Here is an 18,534-nt window from a genome sequence, read left to right as displayed (position 1 = left end):
TGGGATTTGAACTCTGGACCTTCGGAAAAGCAGTCGGGTGCTCTTACCCACTGAGCCATCTCACCAGCCCCTGTAATCCTGATCTTGAGGCTGGGAGATAGAAGTTTCTGACCTCGATCTTGAGGCATAGTGGCTATACATCCCAGGAGACTAAGACAAAGAAATCTGAGTTTGTCAAGGTCATCTGGGGCAAAACAAGTCCCAGATTCAGGCATGGTGGCACACACTTTTAATCTGGGCCACACCTGCTGGAGACCTACATAAGGACATTAAAAGAAAGATTTCTCTTCGCCTCCTTGCCTTGTGGGACTGAGCAATCCTTAGACGTCCATTCTCAGTGGCTGCTGACCATTGTTGGGGAGTTGGACTATAAGCCATCAACAATTCCATTACTATATATAGAGAGACTATCCATAAGTTCTGTGACTCTAGAGAACCCTGACTGATAACAGTCGTGTATGTGTGTGCGCACATGCATGATAAGCTCTGTATGTAACCTGCTGCTTAGAAATGAAACATTTCTCTCTTAACAGTAATTGTGTAAGCAAATAAAAAAAGTCTTGATTCCACTAATTTTCACTTTTCTTATTTCCTTTTTAGTATTAACGGGAGGGAACATCAATAGGCGTACAGAAACCTTCACAATGAAATCCGAAGCCAAGGATGGAGAGGAGGAAAGCCTGCAAACTGCCTTCAAGAAATTAAGAGTGGACGCATCAGGGTAACTGAGCGTGTGACATGTGGCTTAGGACTATTTACTGGATTTAAATAGTCTTTGTTTGAAATGTTGCTCTTGTGGCTTCTTGGTGCATCCCAGGGTATGTAAATGGTAATGCCTGTGTATGTTCTGTGTAAGGAGGTCCTTTTTTCCTATTTTAATGTTAAATATTTAAATGTTAAATCAAGTAGTATCTCGTCAGTGACTTCTCATATACCTCAGGGGAATCACAGTATTTTTTATTTTTTTACTAAAAGTGAATTGGCCCACTAAAGGTCTATGAAGACATTCTTGATTTCATAGTCTCTTAATTGATTGTCTATGGAAACCTGCATTCAGTAGAGATCTGTCACAAAGATCAATAGTCTTAGAGCTGTTGGCTAACTAATTGGAGCATTTGCAGACCAGCTGCTATCTTAAATATTATTTCACCCTTTAAAAATGTTGTGTGCAGATAGATCTCTTATGGTAGTTCTTCTGGCCTAAGCAGATGAAAGAAATGTTGTTAATGAACATGATCTCTTTCAGCGAGTGCAGCAGCACTGAACACCCCAGCTGAGCAGTAGAGTAGTGATCAATAGTTCTGGTCACAGCATTTCACCTGCCCCAGTAGTAAGTACTTGGAGCACATTTAACCCTCTACTATCCTAGAAGACAGGCACTGCCGTCATCTTAGTTTAGAGGCTGCTCACAAAATTAGGTCCCTTTCTACTGGTAGAAGTTAGAACTGGAGTTTGCACTCAGAGTGTCTTGCTGCAGAGCCTGTTCTTAGTTATTCTTTCATGTTGTCCATTGCAGACAGCATCGACATAGTTTACAAACTAACAACAAGTAGATGCTAATAGCTGCCTTCCTGTGACTGGTGCTTTTTCTGGCTTACCCTGGAATAGTTATGCTACTAGATTAGCTCAGTGGATGTTAAGATACTCAAGCTTGCCTCCATGGTACTTTAGAAAAGCGTCATTTCCCAGTGGTTTCCAGCACAGGTTTTGCCATATCAGTGCTAAGATGCACTCCTTTGTTTAGGGCTTTTGAGACAAGGTCTTACTATGTATCCCACTCTGGCCTCCTAGTCCATCCATCATTCTCAGTCTTCTCAATGCTGGCATTATATTCATGTCCCATTGTTCCCAACTCTTCATTGTTGCTGTTTTTGATAGAGGTACTCTGTCGTGTAGATAGAACTGGGGCTCTGGCTGATGGTAACTAAGTGCTGTGCCACTGAGCTGTATCTCCCAGCCGTGATCGACCTTTTGAGAAAAGGAAATGAAGTGGAAAAGCATAACTCTAGATTGTGGTTTTAATATATTTGTGAATTTTGGTGTATAAATTATTTTTAAATCTTAAAAAAATTTTAGAAATACACATACATACATACAAATCCTCTAGTATATAAACCTATATAACTAACTCTTCACATGTACACTTCTCCCGGGTGTTTTAAGAAATTGGAATGTAAGCTCTGTGTTGTGGCACATAATTTTAATCCCAGCACTCAGGAGGCAGACAGATCTCTCTGTATTATGAGTCTGGTCTACATAGGGAGTTCCAGGGCAGCTAGGGTTATATAAAGAGACCCTGCTACACAAAGAGAAATTAGAATGTAAAATCAAGCTAAAAATATAATTAAGCTATTGATGGCACTACGAGTTATTCAGACCGTTATAAAATGCCTTGCAAACTGTCCATGCAGTTTATGGTTGTAAATTACATGTTTGGGCACTGCAGACGGGGCTCAGTGTGAAGAGCGCATTCTGCTTTTTCAGAGGACCAAAGTTCAGCTCCCAGCACCTATGGCTTTGGCTATTTGTAACTGCAGCTCCAAGGAGATCCTGCGCTTCTTGCTTCCACTGAGAGAACATGCCCATTCATAGACAGAGATAATAAATAACAAAACATGCCTTGTAAAGAAATTACATACTTGTAGTATGTGCTATGCCTTTGTTAGAGTCACAGGAGGAACAGTAGAGAATATTTGAGAAGGGATGAGTAATTAGTGTGACTAAGCAGAATAAGACTTGGAGAATCTCTGCAGTGACTGTTTCTGTTTCCTACTGTTGTCATACACCCCGACGAAGGGGACTGCCGAGGACTGACTCATTAAGCTTTACTAGGAATTTAGCATGATCCTGTTCAACAGGTTTTGATTTTCAGTGGTATTTGTCTTATCAGAACAAATGTCTTTGTATTTGTTATAAATCAATAAACCTTTTAATTTGACTATAAAATATTTTAGGAAAAATAAAAGGCTAAGAAGTAAGAGTCACAATTTACTTTTTTCTTTTCTTTTTTTTTCTTTTTGTTGTTGTTGTTTTTCGAGACAAGGTTTCTCTGTGTAGCCCTGACTGTCCTGGAACTCACTCTGTAGACCAGACTCAAAGATCCTCCTGCCTCTGCCTCCCGAGTGCTGGGATTAAAGGTGTGCGCCACCACGCCCGGCTTTGATGGTTTTCTGAGATATGAACAAGGTCTGTCTGTTTAGTCAGGCTGATTCCAGGCTTGTGATCCTCCTCAGCCTTCTGAGTGCTGGGATTGAGGGTATAGTGTTTTAGATCATGCTGTACACTGGAATTTACCATAGTGTCTCTTACGATAATTCGAACGTGCTCTCGTGTCAAGTTCTTTGTGCTTATACTTTTAGGACAGGGTCTTACTAGGTAGCCCAGGCTGCCCTGCACCTTTCTGTAGTATGTAGCCCAGATTGGACTTAACTTACTGCAATCCTTCTGCCACTCTTCTAGAATTACAATCAGGCACTACCATGTTTGTTTGTATGTGTATGTGTGTGTGTGTGTGTGTGTGTGTGTGTAGACAAGACAACTTGGAATGCTATTCCATGGGTGCTCTCCATCTGTATTTTGTTTGTTTTTTAAAGACAAACTGTCTCACTAGCCTGGAGCTTGCCAAGTAGGCTAGGCTGGCCAACCAGTGAGCCCCTGGATCCTATCCTTCCCCCCAACCAGCTCTGTGATTACAAGCACACACAACTACACTTGGCTTTTTAATTTTAATTTTGGGGTTCAAACTCAGGTTCTTGTGTTATATATATTTTGGAAGGACTTATCAAAGTGCTAAGGTTGATAGTCTTGATACAGATGGTTCTCATTTACATTTTTAAGAAAATGTTCTTAGCTGGGAACCCATATTCCTTTGTACACTTTTAGAGTAAAGCTGTAACAGAGTAACAGCAGTTCAGATTTGCTAGTTGTAAGAATAGGAACATCTTTCTAAAAGTTGTAAAATACCCAGAAATGCCATTCTTTGCTAGTTGAATTGACTCTTAACGATAGGTTCCTAAACTTAGTTCCTATGTCTGTGGTTTCGTAGGTGAAAGAACATCAGTGTCATTAGCATTCTCTCTGAACATAGAAGGCTTGATCTGCCCCAGATAAACAGCCTGAAACTCTATTTATAGCCCACTGCTGGTTGCACTGCTGGTTGCTCTGGCTTATGATCTTGCAATCATGGGTTTTTAGGGATCTTTCCAGTTTGGTTTTGGAGGAAATTTCACATTAAAAGCTTAATTTTTTTATTTGTTTTCTTATTTATTGATTGATTAGTTTTTGAGATAGGATTTCCCTGTGTAACTGTTTCCCCTACCCAGCTTTGATTACAAGCATTTACCATAGTGTCTCTTAAAATAGTTCAAACATGTGGTTTCTCTGTTCTTCCTGGAACTCGCCTTGTAGATCAGAGTGGCCTTGAATTCACAGATCCACCTGCCTCTGCCTCCTGAGTGCTGGGATTAAAGATGTGTGCCACCATGCCCAGATCAAAGCTAAATTTTGAGAAGTGTAAACTAGAAAGAAAAGGTGTCATTCAAAGTTGGATTGGGGTTAGTGAGGGTGGAAAGTTGTCCTCGTGATGTAGCTTTCCATCACAGTGAACTTTGTTCTTGTCCTCAGGTCCATCATATCTCTATCTGTTGGAGAAGGCCCAAGTGTCAGAGCATCAGTCAGAACAGCAGCAGATGATACCAAACCGAAAACCATGTGTTCTTCTAAAGACAGTTGGCATGGGTAAGAGTGCCCCCTTCCCTTTTAATTATAATTATTTATTTGGGGTGTGGTACCTTCCAGGGAGTGTGTATGGAAATCAAAGGACAACTTTTGAGACTTAGTTCTCCACTGCATATGTTTCAGGGATCAAACTCTGGTTGTCAGGCTTAGCATAAGGACCTTTATTCTAAGCTCTCTCTGGCCTGGGTAAGAGGTCCTATGCAGAAGATCGTTTTGTTTGGGGCCTTAAATGTGTGCCTGCTTATTTGCACGTGCATCTGTTTGTATTTTTTTTGTTGTTTTTGTTTTTTTTTTGTTTTGTTTTTTTTGGTATATGCATGTGCCTGTGCAGGCGAGAGCAGTGTTGGAATCCCTGGAACTGGATTTACAAGGAAGATGTGAGCCACTTGGGTTCTCTGTAAGAAAAGCAAAAGCTCTTAACCACAGCGCCATCTCAGCCCCCACTCCTTAAAGACTTTCGTCTTGTTTCTATTTATTTTCTGTTGCGAAGAGATGCCATGGCCAAGGCAGCTGATAGAAGAACGAGTTTTGAGCCTCACAGTTTCAGAGGTTGGAGTCCTTACCCATCATGGCAGGGAGCGTAGTAAGTAGGCCGGCAGGTGGGCATAGTTGTGGAGTGGTAGCTGAGAGCTCACTTCTGGAGACACAGCTGTGAGGAGAAGAGAGACTGGCAGTGGTGTGGACTTTTGAAACCTGAGAGCCCTCCTCCAGTGACACACCTCTGACAAGATCATACCTTCTAATCATTTCAGACAGTTCCACCAACAGGGGGCCAAGTATTCAAACGTAGGAGCCTATGGGGCCATTCTTAAACTACCACATTGAGTAATTTAGGGTTGGGTTTTCTTTCCCAAGTTTCCTGCAGAGAGTATGCTGTGATCCGACCTTATAAGACCCAGTGATTCTTCTCAGATACTCACTCTGGCCAGTTTGGCCATCGACTTACCAAGTAGCTCAGTCTGGCCTCAGGTAGCTTCCCAGTTTCTGGAGTGTTAAGCCCGAGCTCCCTCCCATGCCTGACTTCACAGGTTTTAAAAATGAGTTTACTGAGACATTTTCTGTCTTCATGTTTCTGCTGGTGCACAGCAGAGAAGCACGCTTAGCAGCTGCGAGACATCCCCAGCCTTATTATACAGTCCAGTAGCTTTTGTCCTAAGGTCTGTGATGCTTGAAGATAGTGTTAGAGTGTCAGTTTCTGCCAGCGTGAACAGTGTATTTCTTTCCTGGCTTTTAAATTACTGGTGGGTCACATAAATAGCATGTGGCTTGATTCTGCTTATTCAGTCTACTAAGGGCTTTTCTTTTTTCTTTTCTTTTTTTTTTTTTTTTTAATTTGCTGAGTTTAGTGCATTTGTTTTGATAACTGGTGTATTTGCACTTTTGCCATTTTAATTTATTTTACAACTTTTATAACTTTTTTTTGAGACATGAAGTCTCACTCTATAGCCCAGGCTGGTTTAAAGTTCACTGTAGCCCAAGCTGGCTTTGACTTCCTGGCCAGTTCTCCTTCATAGGAACCGTGTCCACTGTTAGGTAGGGTTTTTCTGTTTTCCCTCCCTTACCTACTGCCCTTTCTTCATCTTTTACTAAATGATTTGAAAAAAAAATTTTTTTTTACCTCTACTAATTTAGAAGGTATTTATCATCTTTTTAAAAAGCAGCTGGCTTTGAAGCCATAGCTTTTAATAAAGGCCAAAAGTTAGCGTTATAAACCCCCTTAGTACTCATTTGATTGCCTGTCTTTCATGTTGTGATAACTCAGAATGCTGATCCTGCTTTACTTTGAATCCCACTGGTTAGGTTTTGTTGTTATCACTAGTGGCAATTTGTTAATAATTCTTCGCCCACAGTTCTTGTACTCTAGATCCTGCCACCTCCAACCTCCGTTTCTATTCCTAAATAGTTCATTTGGTGAAAGTCCATTAGTAAATGAGGCTTTACAGTGCTCTGTGTAGAGTACATTTGAGTGGTTTTCCCTGGGCTATCCAGAAGTTCGGTGGTGGAGTTTGCCTAGGGTATGACAAGCCCTTCGTGTCTGTTCATTCCCCAGCACTGCAAATAATTAGGAGTGGTTACCTCTGGAATTATATAATATTGTGTTCTGTTGGTGAATACTTTGCCCCCTTCCCAAACTAGCCACACTGAATAAATCTCAATTTCTGGTCTTTACTATTTGTCTATTTTAATTGGTTTCTTGAGGATAGAGCCTAGCTTCTTAGGCGCAGATTGTGACCCCAAGTTTGGTGACAAATATATTTTGCTTTATCTGAGAGAACCCTTGTTTCATCTTTGTTTTGGAAAATAGATTGGTTGTATCTGAAATTGTTGTTTCTGGATTGACAAGTTTTAGTTCTTGGAGGAGTTTGTTGTCTTCTGGCTTTGTTGTGCTGCTGTTGAAAGGCCTACATTTGCCTAAGGTCTTTTTTTTTTTTTTTTTTTTGACTGTCCTAAATTGTTTATTGGATATGGATTTTACAAATATCACGTGCATTAGCGGTAATGGTGGAGCTGGAGAGTATTGCGCCTTCTCCAGGCTGCACGGCGGGAACCACCAATAGTGTGGTGGAACTTGTGGCCCTTTCCAAGGCCACGGTTCTTTCGGCCAGCAGATGTCAGCCCACGCATCTCTCTGTGTTTGTGGACTGGTTTGGTGATCCACTGGGTGTCAGGATTTCTTCTGATAGCTTTATGGAACGGATCAATGAGGATAACCTCAAAAAATTTATATGTGGAATCTTCACCAACCCAGTAGGAATTCAGGACTCTCAAAGCCCCACAATGGCGCCCAGCTCTCTCCTCAGCAATAGACCGAAGGCTTCGGGCAAATTTCAGCTGGTTAACACCATGGTGGACAGGCTTGCCGTAAGTTGCACCCTTAGGAACTGGGCGTTTACGACCACCACGGCGGACATGAATCCTGTAAATGACATAGCCTTGCTTAGCCTTGTATCCCAGTCTTTAGCTTTATCAGGCCGGGTGGGGCGGGGAGCCTTGTGCAGTGCAGAGAGCTGGCGGTATTGCCAGCAGCGGACCCTCAGAAGAAAGCGCATCACGTCGGACTGCTTCTTCCTCCATAGCTCCTGGATGTATTTGTATGCACCCATCTTGGCTCACCTGATGGCCGCCGCCAGAGGAAAGCTGCCTAAGGTCTTTGCCATGGTCTTTTAAATCACATCTTCTCTCATTATGTGTTTCTGTTCCTCTGTGCTGCTGGAGCTTAAACCTAGCTCACTCCACAGCTAAGCTAGGCTGCCTAGACCTCTCTTTATTCTCTTTCATGTTTTGTTTGTTTGTTTGTTTGTTTTTGTTTTTTAAGGGTTTCTCTGTACAGCCCTAGCTGTCCTGGAACTCACTCTGTAGACCAGGCTGGCCTTGAACTCAGAGATCCGCCTGTCTCTGCCTCCCAAGTGCTGGGATTAAAGGTGTGTGTGCCATCACCACCCAGCTTGTTCTTTTTATTCTTAAAACAGATTCTAAATGTAGAGCTCTTCTGTTAGACTGACTGCTTTTACAAGATATGTTTTCCTTTTCTCTAGTACCTTTTAGGCCACAGGTTAGCAGACCTTTTATAGAGTGGTAAACACACCTATGACCCCAGCTCTTGAGAGCCTGAGAAAGAATTTCCAGTTTGAGATCTGCCTTAATCTACAGCGAGGCACTGTATCAAAAAAAAAAAAAAAAAAAAAAAAACAGGTGGCAAGGGGTTAGGAAGAGAGGGACAGACAGACAGACAAAGCCAAGGATACTGTGTAGGAGCTTACTAAAGAGAAGGCTCATCACTGTTGTTGCGCCATCTTTCTGGCACTTCAGTTGCTGAGGCAGTTTCAAGATAAAGTGGTCAACCTGGTGGGGGTTCTGCTAGAGTACGTGGTAAAGGGCACCCACTTAACTCTGTCTGAAATAGACCCAGCTCTTCTAGTGTGCTGCTCCTCTACCCTCCAGATTCCATTGTGCTTTTAGATGTTTTATTCTGTTGTGTGTATACACATAGATGTGGGCATGAACCACAGCACACATTTGGAAGTCACAGGACAGTTCTGGGGAATTGGTTCTCTGTGTCCACTCTAGGTTCTAGGGATTGAGCTCAAGCTATTAGATTTGTGAAACTATTACTTATTGAGTCATCTCCCCTGTCCCTGCTTGGATTCTTGAACTAAGATGCTACTTCTCAATGCCCAACTTGTAGGTAGTAGCTAAGTAGGCCCCGAAAGGGAAAGAAAGAGAAGAAGAAGAATGGTCACCCTATCCTCATCTCCATAGCTCACAGTTGCAGCCCTTTGAAGAGCAGGGTTCGCAGACTGTACAAAACAAGACCAGCAAAGCACATGCTGAGCATGTGTGAGGCTCTGGCTTGACCCAAGCTCCACTTTAGCAAAAGAAGCAAGTGGAGGGACAGATCTAAGTCACCCTACAGGCTGCAGTCTGCTGACCTTTGTTATAAATAGATTTTCTTCCTGTAATAGTTCTCATAGCAGTATTTTATTTAGTGTGTTTCATTTAATACAGTTTTATTTTCCTTTCCCTTTCTATTTCTGTGAGACGGGGTCTCACTGTAACTCAGGCTGGCCTTGGGCTTATAGTCCACTTCACTTCCTGGGAGCTGGAGTTACAAGTGTGCTTCCTGTCTAGTTGATTTTCCCACCTTCTCTATTTCTCCCCACCCCCCCAACCCCTCTTGAGACAGGTTGTTTGTTTGCCTGTTTGCTTGTTTTTAATGTAGTCCTGGCTGTTCAGTAATTTACTATCATGTATGCACAGCACATGTATGCCAATTTCTCCCCCAAATAGATTAACTTGTTTTTTAAATACTATTTTAAAGTTCTAGCTGCTGCTTCGTTGTCTTTGTCTTCCTCCTCCTCCTCTTCTTCCTCTTGTTTTCTAATGTGCTTGTTGGTTTTCATTCTCTTTTCTCCATTCAGCTTTTTTATTTAAATGTTTGCTCTACAGTGCACTTAATTCTCAGTGTCTAGAAACCTGGCATACTAAATCTTCTGTTCGAGTCTGTGCTGGGTCTGTGTGCTCATGCGTCTGCGTGCACTCACGTGTGAAGGCGAGGGGCTTGTGGACTGTCGGTCTTCTTCAGTTGCTCACCCCTCTTCTGGTTTTGTTGTTTGTTTGTTTGTTTGTTTGAGGTAAGGTCTTGGACTCTGGAGCTCCTTGTACCTAGCTGGGCCGGCTGACCAGCATGTCCCGGGGATCTTCCTGTTTCCCCAGCATGAGAATCACAGGTGCTTGCCACTGCACCCAGCTTTTCGTGGTTGCTGGCATGGCACACATTTTACTGACTGAGCCAGCTCTCACTTCTGTTACTTTTATTGTTTGTTTTTGTTGGCTGTTAGCAGCAATAGTGATTTGTAATGCCAATACTCTTTCCGTCAGTGCTGACACAGTGGGTTTGTAGCATTAGCCTTGTTACTGGAGCCATATTTGGGCTGATGGGACTGTATTTTGGTTTTACTACATCAGTTAATCTGCTTCTCCCACGCTCACAAACCAAGAGTGGAAGAAATAATTGTTCTACACCGTGTCTCCCATATGTCTGGTCTGGGTGATTATGTTCTCTCACTTGTTCCTGTGGATTGCTAACAAGGGATGCTGAATTTGAGACACAAAGTCTTAAGTAGTTTGGAAATAGAGGCATTGATGGTCTTGAACTCAAAGGTCTGTTTCTGGCTTTCATGTGGTTTCTCTCAGGAGGGCTCTGTAGCTCCACATCACGTGTCTTTTTCTCTTTTAGGTCTACAAGGAAGTCTTCACGAGGAGCAGTGAGAACCCAGCGTCGCAGACGTTCTAAGTCCCCTGTCCTTCATCCTCCCAGATTCATACACTGCAGTGCAACAGCGCCTCCTTCCAGCAGCCAGCTCACGCACAGAAGCCAGACCGAGCCACCCGATGGCAGCAGTGGACGGGGACTTTCAACACCCAAAGAGTTCAACGCAGGAGAAAACTCTACTTCTCTTGATATTAATCACACAGGAGCAGCCATTGAGCCTCTGAGAAGTTCGGTTCTGAGGCTCCCATCAGAGAGTAAAACAGAAGAGCTCTCTGATGCTACCCAAGTCTCCCAAGAAAGTCTTACGGCTAACGATCTCTCTGACTTTCAATCTGTTTCCAAGCTAAGTCAGGGCAAGCCATGTGTGTGTGTAGGCAAGGAGTGCCAGTGTAAGAGGTGGCATGACATGGAAGTGTATTCCTTTTCAGGTCTGCAGAATGTCCCTCCTCTGGCCCCAGAACGAAGATCACTTGAGGACTACTCTCAGTCACTGCACACCAGAACTCTGTCTGGCTCGCCTCGATCCTGTTCCGAGCAAGCTCGTGTCTATGTGGATGATGTGACCATTGAGGACCTAGCAGGCTACATGGAGTATTACTTGTATATCCCTAAGAAAATGTCCCACATGGCAGAGATGATGTACACCTGATAACAAAAGGCCAGTTCATGTGCTTTAAACCAATGAAAGGTTATCAGAGGTTTAGTTAACGGCAGACCCGGTGGCCACTCTGTGAGAAGACATCTCTTTCTGCTCACTGTGCTTGCAATAAAAACTATTCTTGGCATCTCAGTTACTCTTCATTCTGTCAGTTTACTGGGTTCTTAGGTACCTGTCAAGGCAAGCAGGTCAAAGAAAATCTCCTAAAAATGTTCTGAGGGCTGAAGAAACCATAATGACTGGAGACTGGCAGCGGTGGGGACATGGAGACATCCTTATAAGACAGCATATTTCAGACCTGCTTACGATGTGGCAGCAAGAAACTCACATGTGCATCTGTAACTGGACTGAACACTTACCGTGCTGTAGATGCCAGCCCATCAATAGTAGAGCTTATGAGACTCATTTAAACTGTCTTTGGTTTAACACGGGTTTGTGTCATTACAGGTTCTTACGTTACTGTTGAGTCAGATATCTAAGGTTTAGATGCAGTTGGAATAAACCAGGTGGCCTGGCCTGTTTTGTTTTGAGGGAGTCATTAACCTTACTGTCACTAAATAAATCCCTGCTGGTGCTGTTTATCCAGAGGTGGTGTGTGGTGTTTCTTAAGCTGTTTAAAGTGGGACTGCTAAGCACTTGGTATGTATGAGTGTGTGTTGTACTGAAATCAGTGTGTTGTGTTGCCTCCATCTCTGGTGTGTGATGTTTTGTTTGTGGTCAGTTGCAATATAGGTCTTTCCCCCCCCCCCCCTTTGGTTTTTCGAGACAGGGTTTCTCTGTGTAGCCCTGGCTGTCCTGGAACTCACTCTGTAGACCAGGCTGGCCCCGAAATTTGCCTGCCTCTGCCTCTGCCTCTGCCTCTGCCTCCCAAGTGCTGAGATTAAAGGCGTGCACCACCACTGCCTAGCACAATATAGGTCTTATGCCACTCAGTATGTTTTAGACATTACCCCCTACCCTAAAATCTCTGGAGGATTTCATACCTGATAGACTTATGGTGAGTTGTTATAAAGTCCTCTCCGAAGTTTGGTTAAATGGCTCAAGCTCAAGCTCACTTTTAACTGGAAGGATGAATTCTTACTTTTTCCAGGTGATTTGGTTTCTTCCTTTTTTTCTTTCCTTCCTTCCCCGAGACAGGGTATTCCTATGTAGCCTGGCCTGGAATTCCCTTTGTAGACCGTGCTGGTCTTGAACTCAGAGATCTGCCTGCCTCTGCCTCTTGAGTGCTGGAACTAAAGGCTTATGCTACTATGCCTGGCCTGCTTTTATATTTTATGTGTTCCTTGTAGCTTCTATTTTAATTCACATTATGCATCCCTAAAATTATGAAAATCCATGAAAGATACTAGGAAGTTTGTTTCATTCAGTTTGCAGGGTAAGTCTTCACTGTTCACAAAAGTACCTTATTGGCCTTTTTGAGTTGACTCAAGACTGGATCTGGGTTTCCCATAGGAGTCCTTTCACTTGGGAGAAGTAGGGAACTTTTTCTAGACAAGTCTAAAACCTAAGCTTTGGGAGACAGCTGCTAGCTTAGTATACATCTGGTAAAGAGAAGGCACTTGTTAGAGCGAGGAGCGAAATGTCACCATGGCACTGGTGGTGACGGATGTGGACGATATAATCTTAAGGCAGCTTTTCCAGGACAGGATGAGGAAAACAGGATTGTTGACTTTGCATATCTTCCTAATGTTTGAGTTCATAGACATCTGCATGTAGTCTCCGGGAGACAAATTAGGTGATGACCAGTAACTAGTGTGCCTCTAAGCCAGGGACCTTTCATAGTCCTCCAAAGGTCCAAACTCCAAGGTTCCCAGACTACACAGAGCCACTTAGGGTGACTGTAAAGATGCCATTCGAACAAGTAGTGTTTTATCTGTGGGGAAAGTATAGTTAGCAAGCGACTGAAAATGAATTCCCATGCATTCCTAAGCCTCTTAAGTTTTGTTTTGTTTTATAAAGAACAAAGTCCCAGTGACCTAATAACTCCCTGAAGGGGTCAAATCAGAGCAAAGACATGGCAAATTTGTGGGAGTAAGCTGTAAATTATTTGTATCCCTCAAGCTCATCCTCAAAACAAACTTTCTGGGTATAGTCTCACAAGCAGCATTAACAACACTCAGCAAGCAGAAACAGGAGTAGCTGAGTTCAAGGCCAGCCAGGGCTCTATGCCAAGACCCTGTTGTCTCAAAGCAAACATGAATATTGAGGTTTAAAATTAAACTGCACACCCAATTGGGCAAATTTCAGCTTAGTGTTCTTGAGAGCATCTGCCTTGTGGATGTGACTTGATCTTTGCCCAGGGGCCTAGAGAGCATGGTGTGTGTGTGTGTGTGTGTGTGTGTGGTTTTAATGAGTCCTCAGAAATGGATTCTGTAAAGACTGAGGCGAGGCCATGGATGCATATTCTGAAGAATGACTCCTAGTTTTCACATGCTTTTATTGATACTTCTTAACCAATTGGTCACTGGGGTGTATTTCTTGGTAGCAGGTGCTGGGAACACAACAGCGGGCAGAACAATTTCCTTGTCCATGGGGGAAAGGAGCAAAAGTGGACATGGATTAGGAAAGGATTAGGAGATTGGAGGAGTCTGCCTAGGGAGCTGAGATTTCTATTGCGTTTAAGGCAGAAGCTTCTGTGATAAAAGTGGCATTGGCTCTGAAGGAGTCGATGGGAGCTGCGTGGACAATTAAGGGAGAGTACCCTTGGTGGTTGGAAAGATGGCTTAGAGGTTAAGAGCACTGGCTGCTCTTCCAGAGGTCCTGAGTTCAAATCCTAGCAACCACGTGGTGGCTCACAACCATCTGTAATGAGATCTGATGCCCTCTTCTGGTGTGTCAGAAGACAGCTACAGTGTACTTATATATAATAAATAAATCTTTTATAAAAGTACTCTTGACCAGCAGAACCACTAGAATCTAAAGCCGTGAGGCCAGAGGTGCAGGGTGGGGTCAATTTGTGGTTAATCAGTGAGTGGTTTGAAAAGCTTTGGCTCCTAGTGAGTGAGGTTGCAGTTTGCTCGGTATGTAAAGGATGGAGACATGAAGAGTTAACTTTGACGATGGTCTCACACAGTTTCCCTGGATAGCCTAGGTTCACTCCTGCCTGAGCCTTCAAGGGTTACAGGCATCCTGCATGAGGATCCAAACACTGGACAGCGAGTAGTGCAGGAGCTATGTCTTGGAAGTATTACAGGTAGAGCAGAAGAGAGGAAGATAGGAATTAAGATGTCCTGGCAGCTTTTGAGAAGTTAAGAGCTGGCGCAGATTTGGGAGGGGGAACTGGGAATTTGGGTTTCCTGTCTGAAATGTATATTAGATGTGAGTTGCATTAATTACTGAAGTCAGGAGAGGCACAGCAGGAGAGCCAAACTTAGGAACTGTAAGTGTATGGATTTTTAAGAAATGGTGCTAAAGTAATATTTTAGAAGAAATAAGGGAGTATGTGTGAATGCTGGGCTTTCTGCTCATTTTGGGGGGGTCTGAAACTGTTAGAAATACCTGTTTGAAATAAACAATTTACTTTGGAAAAAGTAGATTGTTGTTAAAGCCATAAGAGAATACCTAGGCAGTGAATATATAGAAGTCAGAGGACAGGCACGATGGCTTAGGGTAAAGGAGCTTGCCTCTAAGGCTAATGGCTTTAGTTAAGTCCTTGGGACCCAACTCGTAAAAGCTACCCTCTGGCCTCTGTGTGCAATGTGTTCTACACCTGTACAAACACAAATAGATGTGATTTTAAAATTGACAAAGGAGCTAGAGAGATGACTCGGGTTAAGAGCACTGGCTACTCTTGCAGAGGTCCTGGGTTCAATTCCCAGCAACCACATGGTGGCTCACAACTATCTGTAAAGGGATCTGATGCCCTCTTCTGGTGTGTCTGAAGACAGTGATAATGTATTCACATACATAAAATAAATCTTAAAAAAATTAACAAAAGAGGTGGGCTCACACACGTGAGTGTGCACACACATAAACACAGTCAAGTAAGTTCTACGGTGATAGACAACTGTAGTCTGCTACTTAGGAGGCTGAGGCAGGAGAATAGTTTGAGCTCAGGTATTCAGGGGCTATCTGGGCAACATTGTGCAACTTGTCACAAAAAAAGAAAAACCAGGATTGAGTTCCAGGACACCCAAGGTACAGTGGTTGGAATGGGCAGGAGCCTGCAAGGCCGTGGGCTAACCAAAGAGGAAAACTCAAAAAGTCAACTGCAAAAGCAGTTTTAACAAGGGAGGTCTTGGCCGCAGACATGGGCAGACAGAGGAGCATCCATCTGCGGCAGGCCTGGATGGACCACTGTGGACACATTAGAACAAAGACCATCCTTGCTTTTCACGGAGTCTGGGAGGGGTGTGAACCCAGTCTGGATACAAAAGGGTTCCCGGGAAGATGGGCCTTCTCTCTCCAGGCCTTCAGAAGTCCAGTGCCCCTCTTCTTTTTGCAGGTTCCCTCCATCCTGGGCTCCCTGGGAAGGAAGTAGAGAAAAGGCATGATTGCCTCTGACAATATAGAACCAGACTGTGGCAAAAATCTTGGCAAGAGATAGAGTTTTTCCCCCCACAAAGATTTAGTGTGAAGTTTTGCCTGAATATGTATGTCTGTACCACATTCGTACAGTACCTAAGGGCATCAGATCCTTTGGGACTGGAGTTACAGAGGCCGTTGTGAGCTACATAGGTGGTAGCATTCAAACCTAGGTTCTTTGCAAAAGCAACAATTGCTTTGAACCTCTGAGCCATCTTTCCAACACCATACTTTTTGTTTTGTTTTGTTTGGTTTGGTTTTTTTTTTTTGTTTTTCGAGACAGGGTTTCTCTATGTAGCCCTGGCTGTCCTGGAACTCACTTTGTAGACCAGGCCTCGAACTCAGAAATCCGCCTGCCTCTGTCTCCCGAGTGCTGGGATTAAAGGCGTGCGCCACCACGCCCGGCCATACATCTTTAAAAACAGTTTAAATTCATAAAAAGCTTAGTAAACTTTTTGAAGAACCTTTGGTTTAAGGGAAGTCAGCTGTAATACACACATAGCCACAAGAGGGCGTACTCCCCTCAAAATTCACAGGATTGAAAAGTCAGCTGTAATACACACACAGCCACAAGGGGGCGTACTCTCCTCAAAATTCACAGGATTAAAATGTGAGGCAAAGGTGGTTGAGGGGAGAGCCATAGTTTTCAGAAAAGCTCAGCTCTGGCTGCGCGGTAAGGCCAATGCCAGATTCTGAAATCTGAATTTTGTTTGTGAAAGATCAACGTGTTCCTTTATTACTGATCTTGTCTGTCTGTAGACACACCTCAGGGCGTCCTTCAGAGGAGTCCTTCAATGTCAGGGATTTTGTATTTAGTCTTTCTTTGGTGATTATCTTATTAATCATAATGGTCTGAAAAGCATTTTGTCGTGTGAAAGTGGTATAATAGCCAGTATTGCTTAAGTGTTTAATGCCTTCAAAATATGAAGCTTATTTATTTAATACTCGTGAATATTTTGCCTAGACGCTGTCTGTGCACCGTGTGCTTTCCTGGTGCCCACAGAGGCTAGAAGAGGGGCTTGGATCCCCCAGAACCGGAGTGACAGATATTGTGGGTGCCAAGAACCAAACCTGGGCAGACCAAACATATGCAAGAACAAGTGTCCATAACCACTGAGCCACCTCTTCAGTCCCTGAGGAGTGTGAGCCTCGTCAACAGAGACCCTTGTAACGCTACCCTGGTCACTTCAAGAGACTGTGATTATCCTTCATGCAAGTGTTGATCCCAGGCGAGTTCTGGAGATGCCGGACCTACCTTGATTTAGAGAGATTTGGCAATCAGTCTGAAATTGTAAGCTGGCTCATCTGGGTGGAGCTGGGAGGTGTTTTTGTTTGTTTTTGTTCTTCCAGTACTGGTTGAACTTAAGACCTCATATTACCATACAAACACACGCTTCATTTTTTATTTTGAGGTGGGTCACATGAAGTTGCCCAGGCTGGCTTTGAACTCATTTATTATATAGCCTAGTAGGTGTTGAACCCCTATCTCAGCATTCTAAGTTTCTCAGTAACTACAGCTGTACCCCTAGGCACAGCTCCGGACTGGGATTTGAATATACATCTAGCTCTCAAGCTTCCTGCTTGTGTAGAGTAAACGTATGCAAACCTATAAATGTCATCAAGAAACCATTTCAAAACGGCACAGCGGGCCTGGCGCGATGGCTCATCAGGTTATGGCTGTTGTTACCAGGACTGGTGACCTGAGTTTGACCCGAGACTCACAAGATGGAAGGACAAAATGGACTCCCTCAAGTTGTCATCTGACCTCCATATATGTGCTCTCTCTCTCTCTCTCTCTCTCTCTCTCTCTCTCTCTCTCTCTCACACACACACACACACACACAGTGTTATATAATAAATAAGGGGCTGGAGAGATGACTCTGTGCTTAAGTGGAAGCACTGCTCTTGCCAAGACTCTAGTTAAGTCCCCAGCATCCACACCAGGTGGCTCACAATCATTTGTAATTCCTAGTTCTAGGGGATCCACCACTTGGCTTCCCAGGCCACCTGCACTCATGTACACATAATTTTTTTTAAATAAATCTTTTAAAAATGAATAGATAACATTCTCAGTGTTTTAAAGTCAGAGATGCTCAAAGCAAATGGCAGCCACCCAGGTCTTCTCCCTTGAGGACTGAACTCCATTGGTCTGGGAAGGACTGTGCAATCTGTGTTTTTGTGATTGTAGCTGATTCTTCTGCACGGGCTCCATCACAGGGAGCTACTGGGAGTGAACAGGGATAAATGCATATGAATGGATCCCTTCCTGGGTTGCAGCTAACCTAGATCAGCCAGGATTGTAGTGATTGACGGACTCTCAGAGACAATCACTCTCTATTTGACTGTCCATTTCCTTGTCCTGTGACTGCCTATCTGGAAAGAGTTTGGAAAAGAATGGGGGGGGCAGGTGTTTTTAGTGGGGGAACTGCCTGATCAGGCTGAAGGTCCACCTGGACAGGGTGCCAGCCACCTGGCCGAGATGATGGCTTGTGTGGAGGCTGGTACTGAAATGTGGACCAAGAGGACTTTGTAAGGTCAGTGGCTACATAGTCATGAGAAGCAGCAACTAGCAGGGACCGTTATCAGCAGAGTGGAAAGCAGAGAACACAGTCTGCCCATTTCTAAAACAAGGAAATGAATGCAGTGACGTTCAGTGGCCAAAAACATCATGGGATTTGGGAATGCGTCAGACAGACATGGTAGAAGTCAGATAACTGTCTCATGCTCCTTGGACCTCAGCTTTTTTCTTTTAGTTTCTTCTTCTTCTTCTTCTTCTTCTTCTTCTTCTTCTTCTTCTTCTTCTTCTTCTTCTTCTTCTTCTTCTTCTTCTTCTTCTTCTTCT

General features: G+C 43.6%; 1 protein-coding gene and 1 pseudogene across 4 annotated transcripts in view; one reads left to right on the top strand and one right to left on the bottom strand.

Moving 5' to 3' along the window:
- Nucleotides 1-11,755, top strand: part of Oser1 (oxidative stress responsive serine rich 1) — a 15,300-nt gene extending 3,545 nt beyond the window's left edge. For 2 of the 4 annotated variants that reach the window (XM_021156021.1, XM_021156022.2), the window contains exons 2-4: nt 601-721; nt 4,624-4,737; nt 10,475-11,755. In XM_021156021.1, coding sequence (XP_021011680.1) covers nt 645-721; nt 4,624-4,737; nt 10,475-11,159 — 876 coding nt within the window. In that variant the 5' untranslated portion in view covers nt 601-644 and the 3' untranslated portion in view covers nt 11,160-11,755. The other 2 variants (XM_021156023.2, XM_021156024.2) reach the window with 2 other exon arrangements.
- Nucleotides 7,228-7,869, bottom strand: LOC110289689 (annotated as a pseudogene).
- Nucleotides 11,756-18,534: the final 6,779 nt, after the last annotated feature.

Source organism: Mus caroli, chromosome 2 (genome assembly GCF_900094665.2).
Source record: "Mus caroli chromosome 2, CAROLI_EIJ_v1.1, whole genome shotgun sequence".
NCBI lineage: Eukaryota > Metazoa > Chordata > Mammalia > Rodentia > Muridae > Mus > Mus caroli.
Note: the sequence above shows the minus strand (reverse complement) of the source record. Positions and strands in the feature narration are given on the sequence as shown.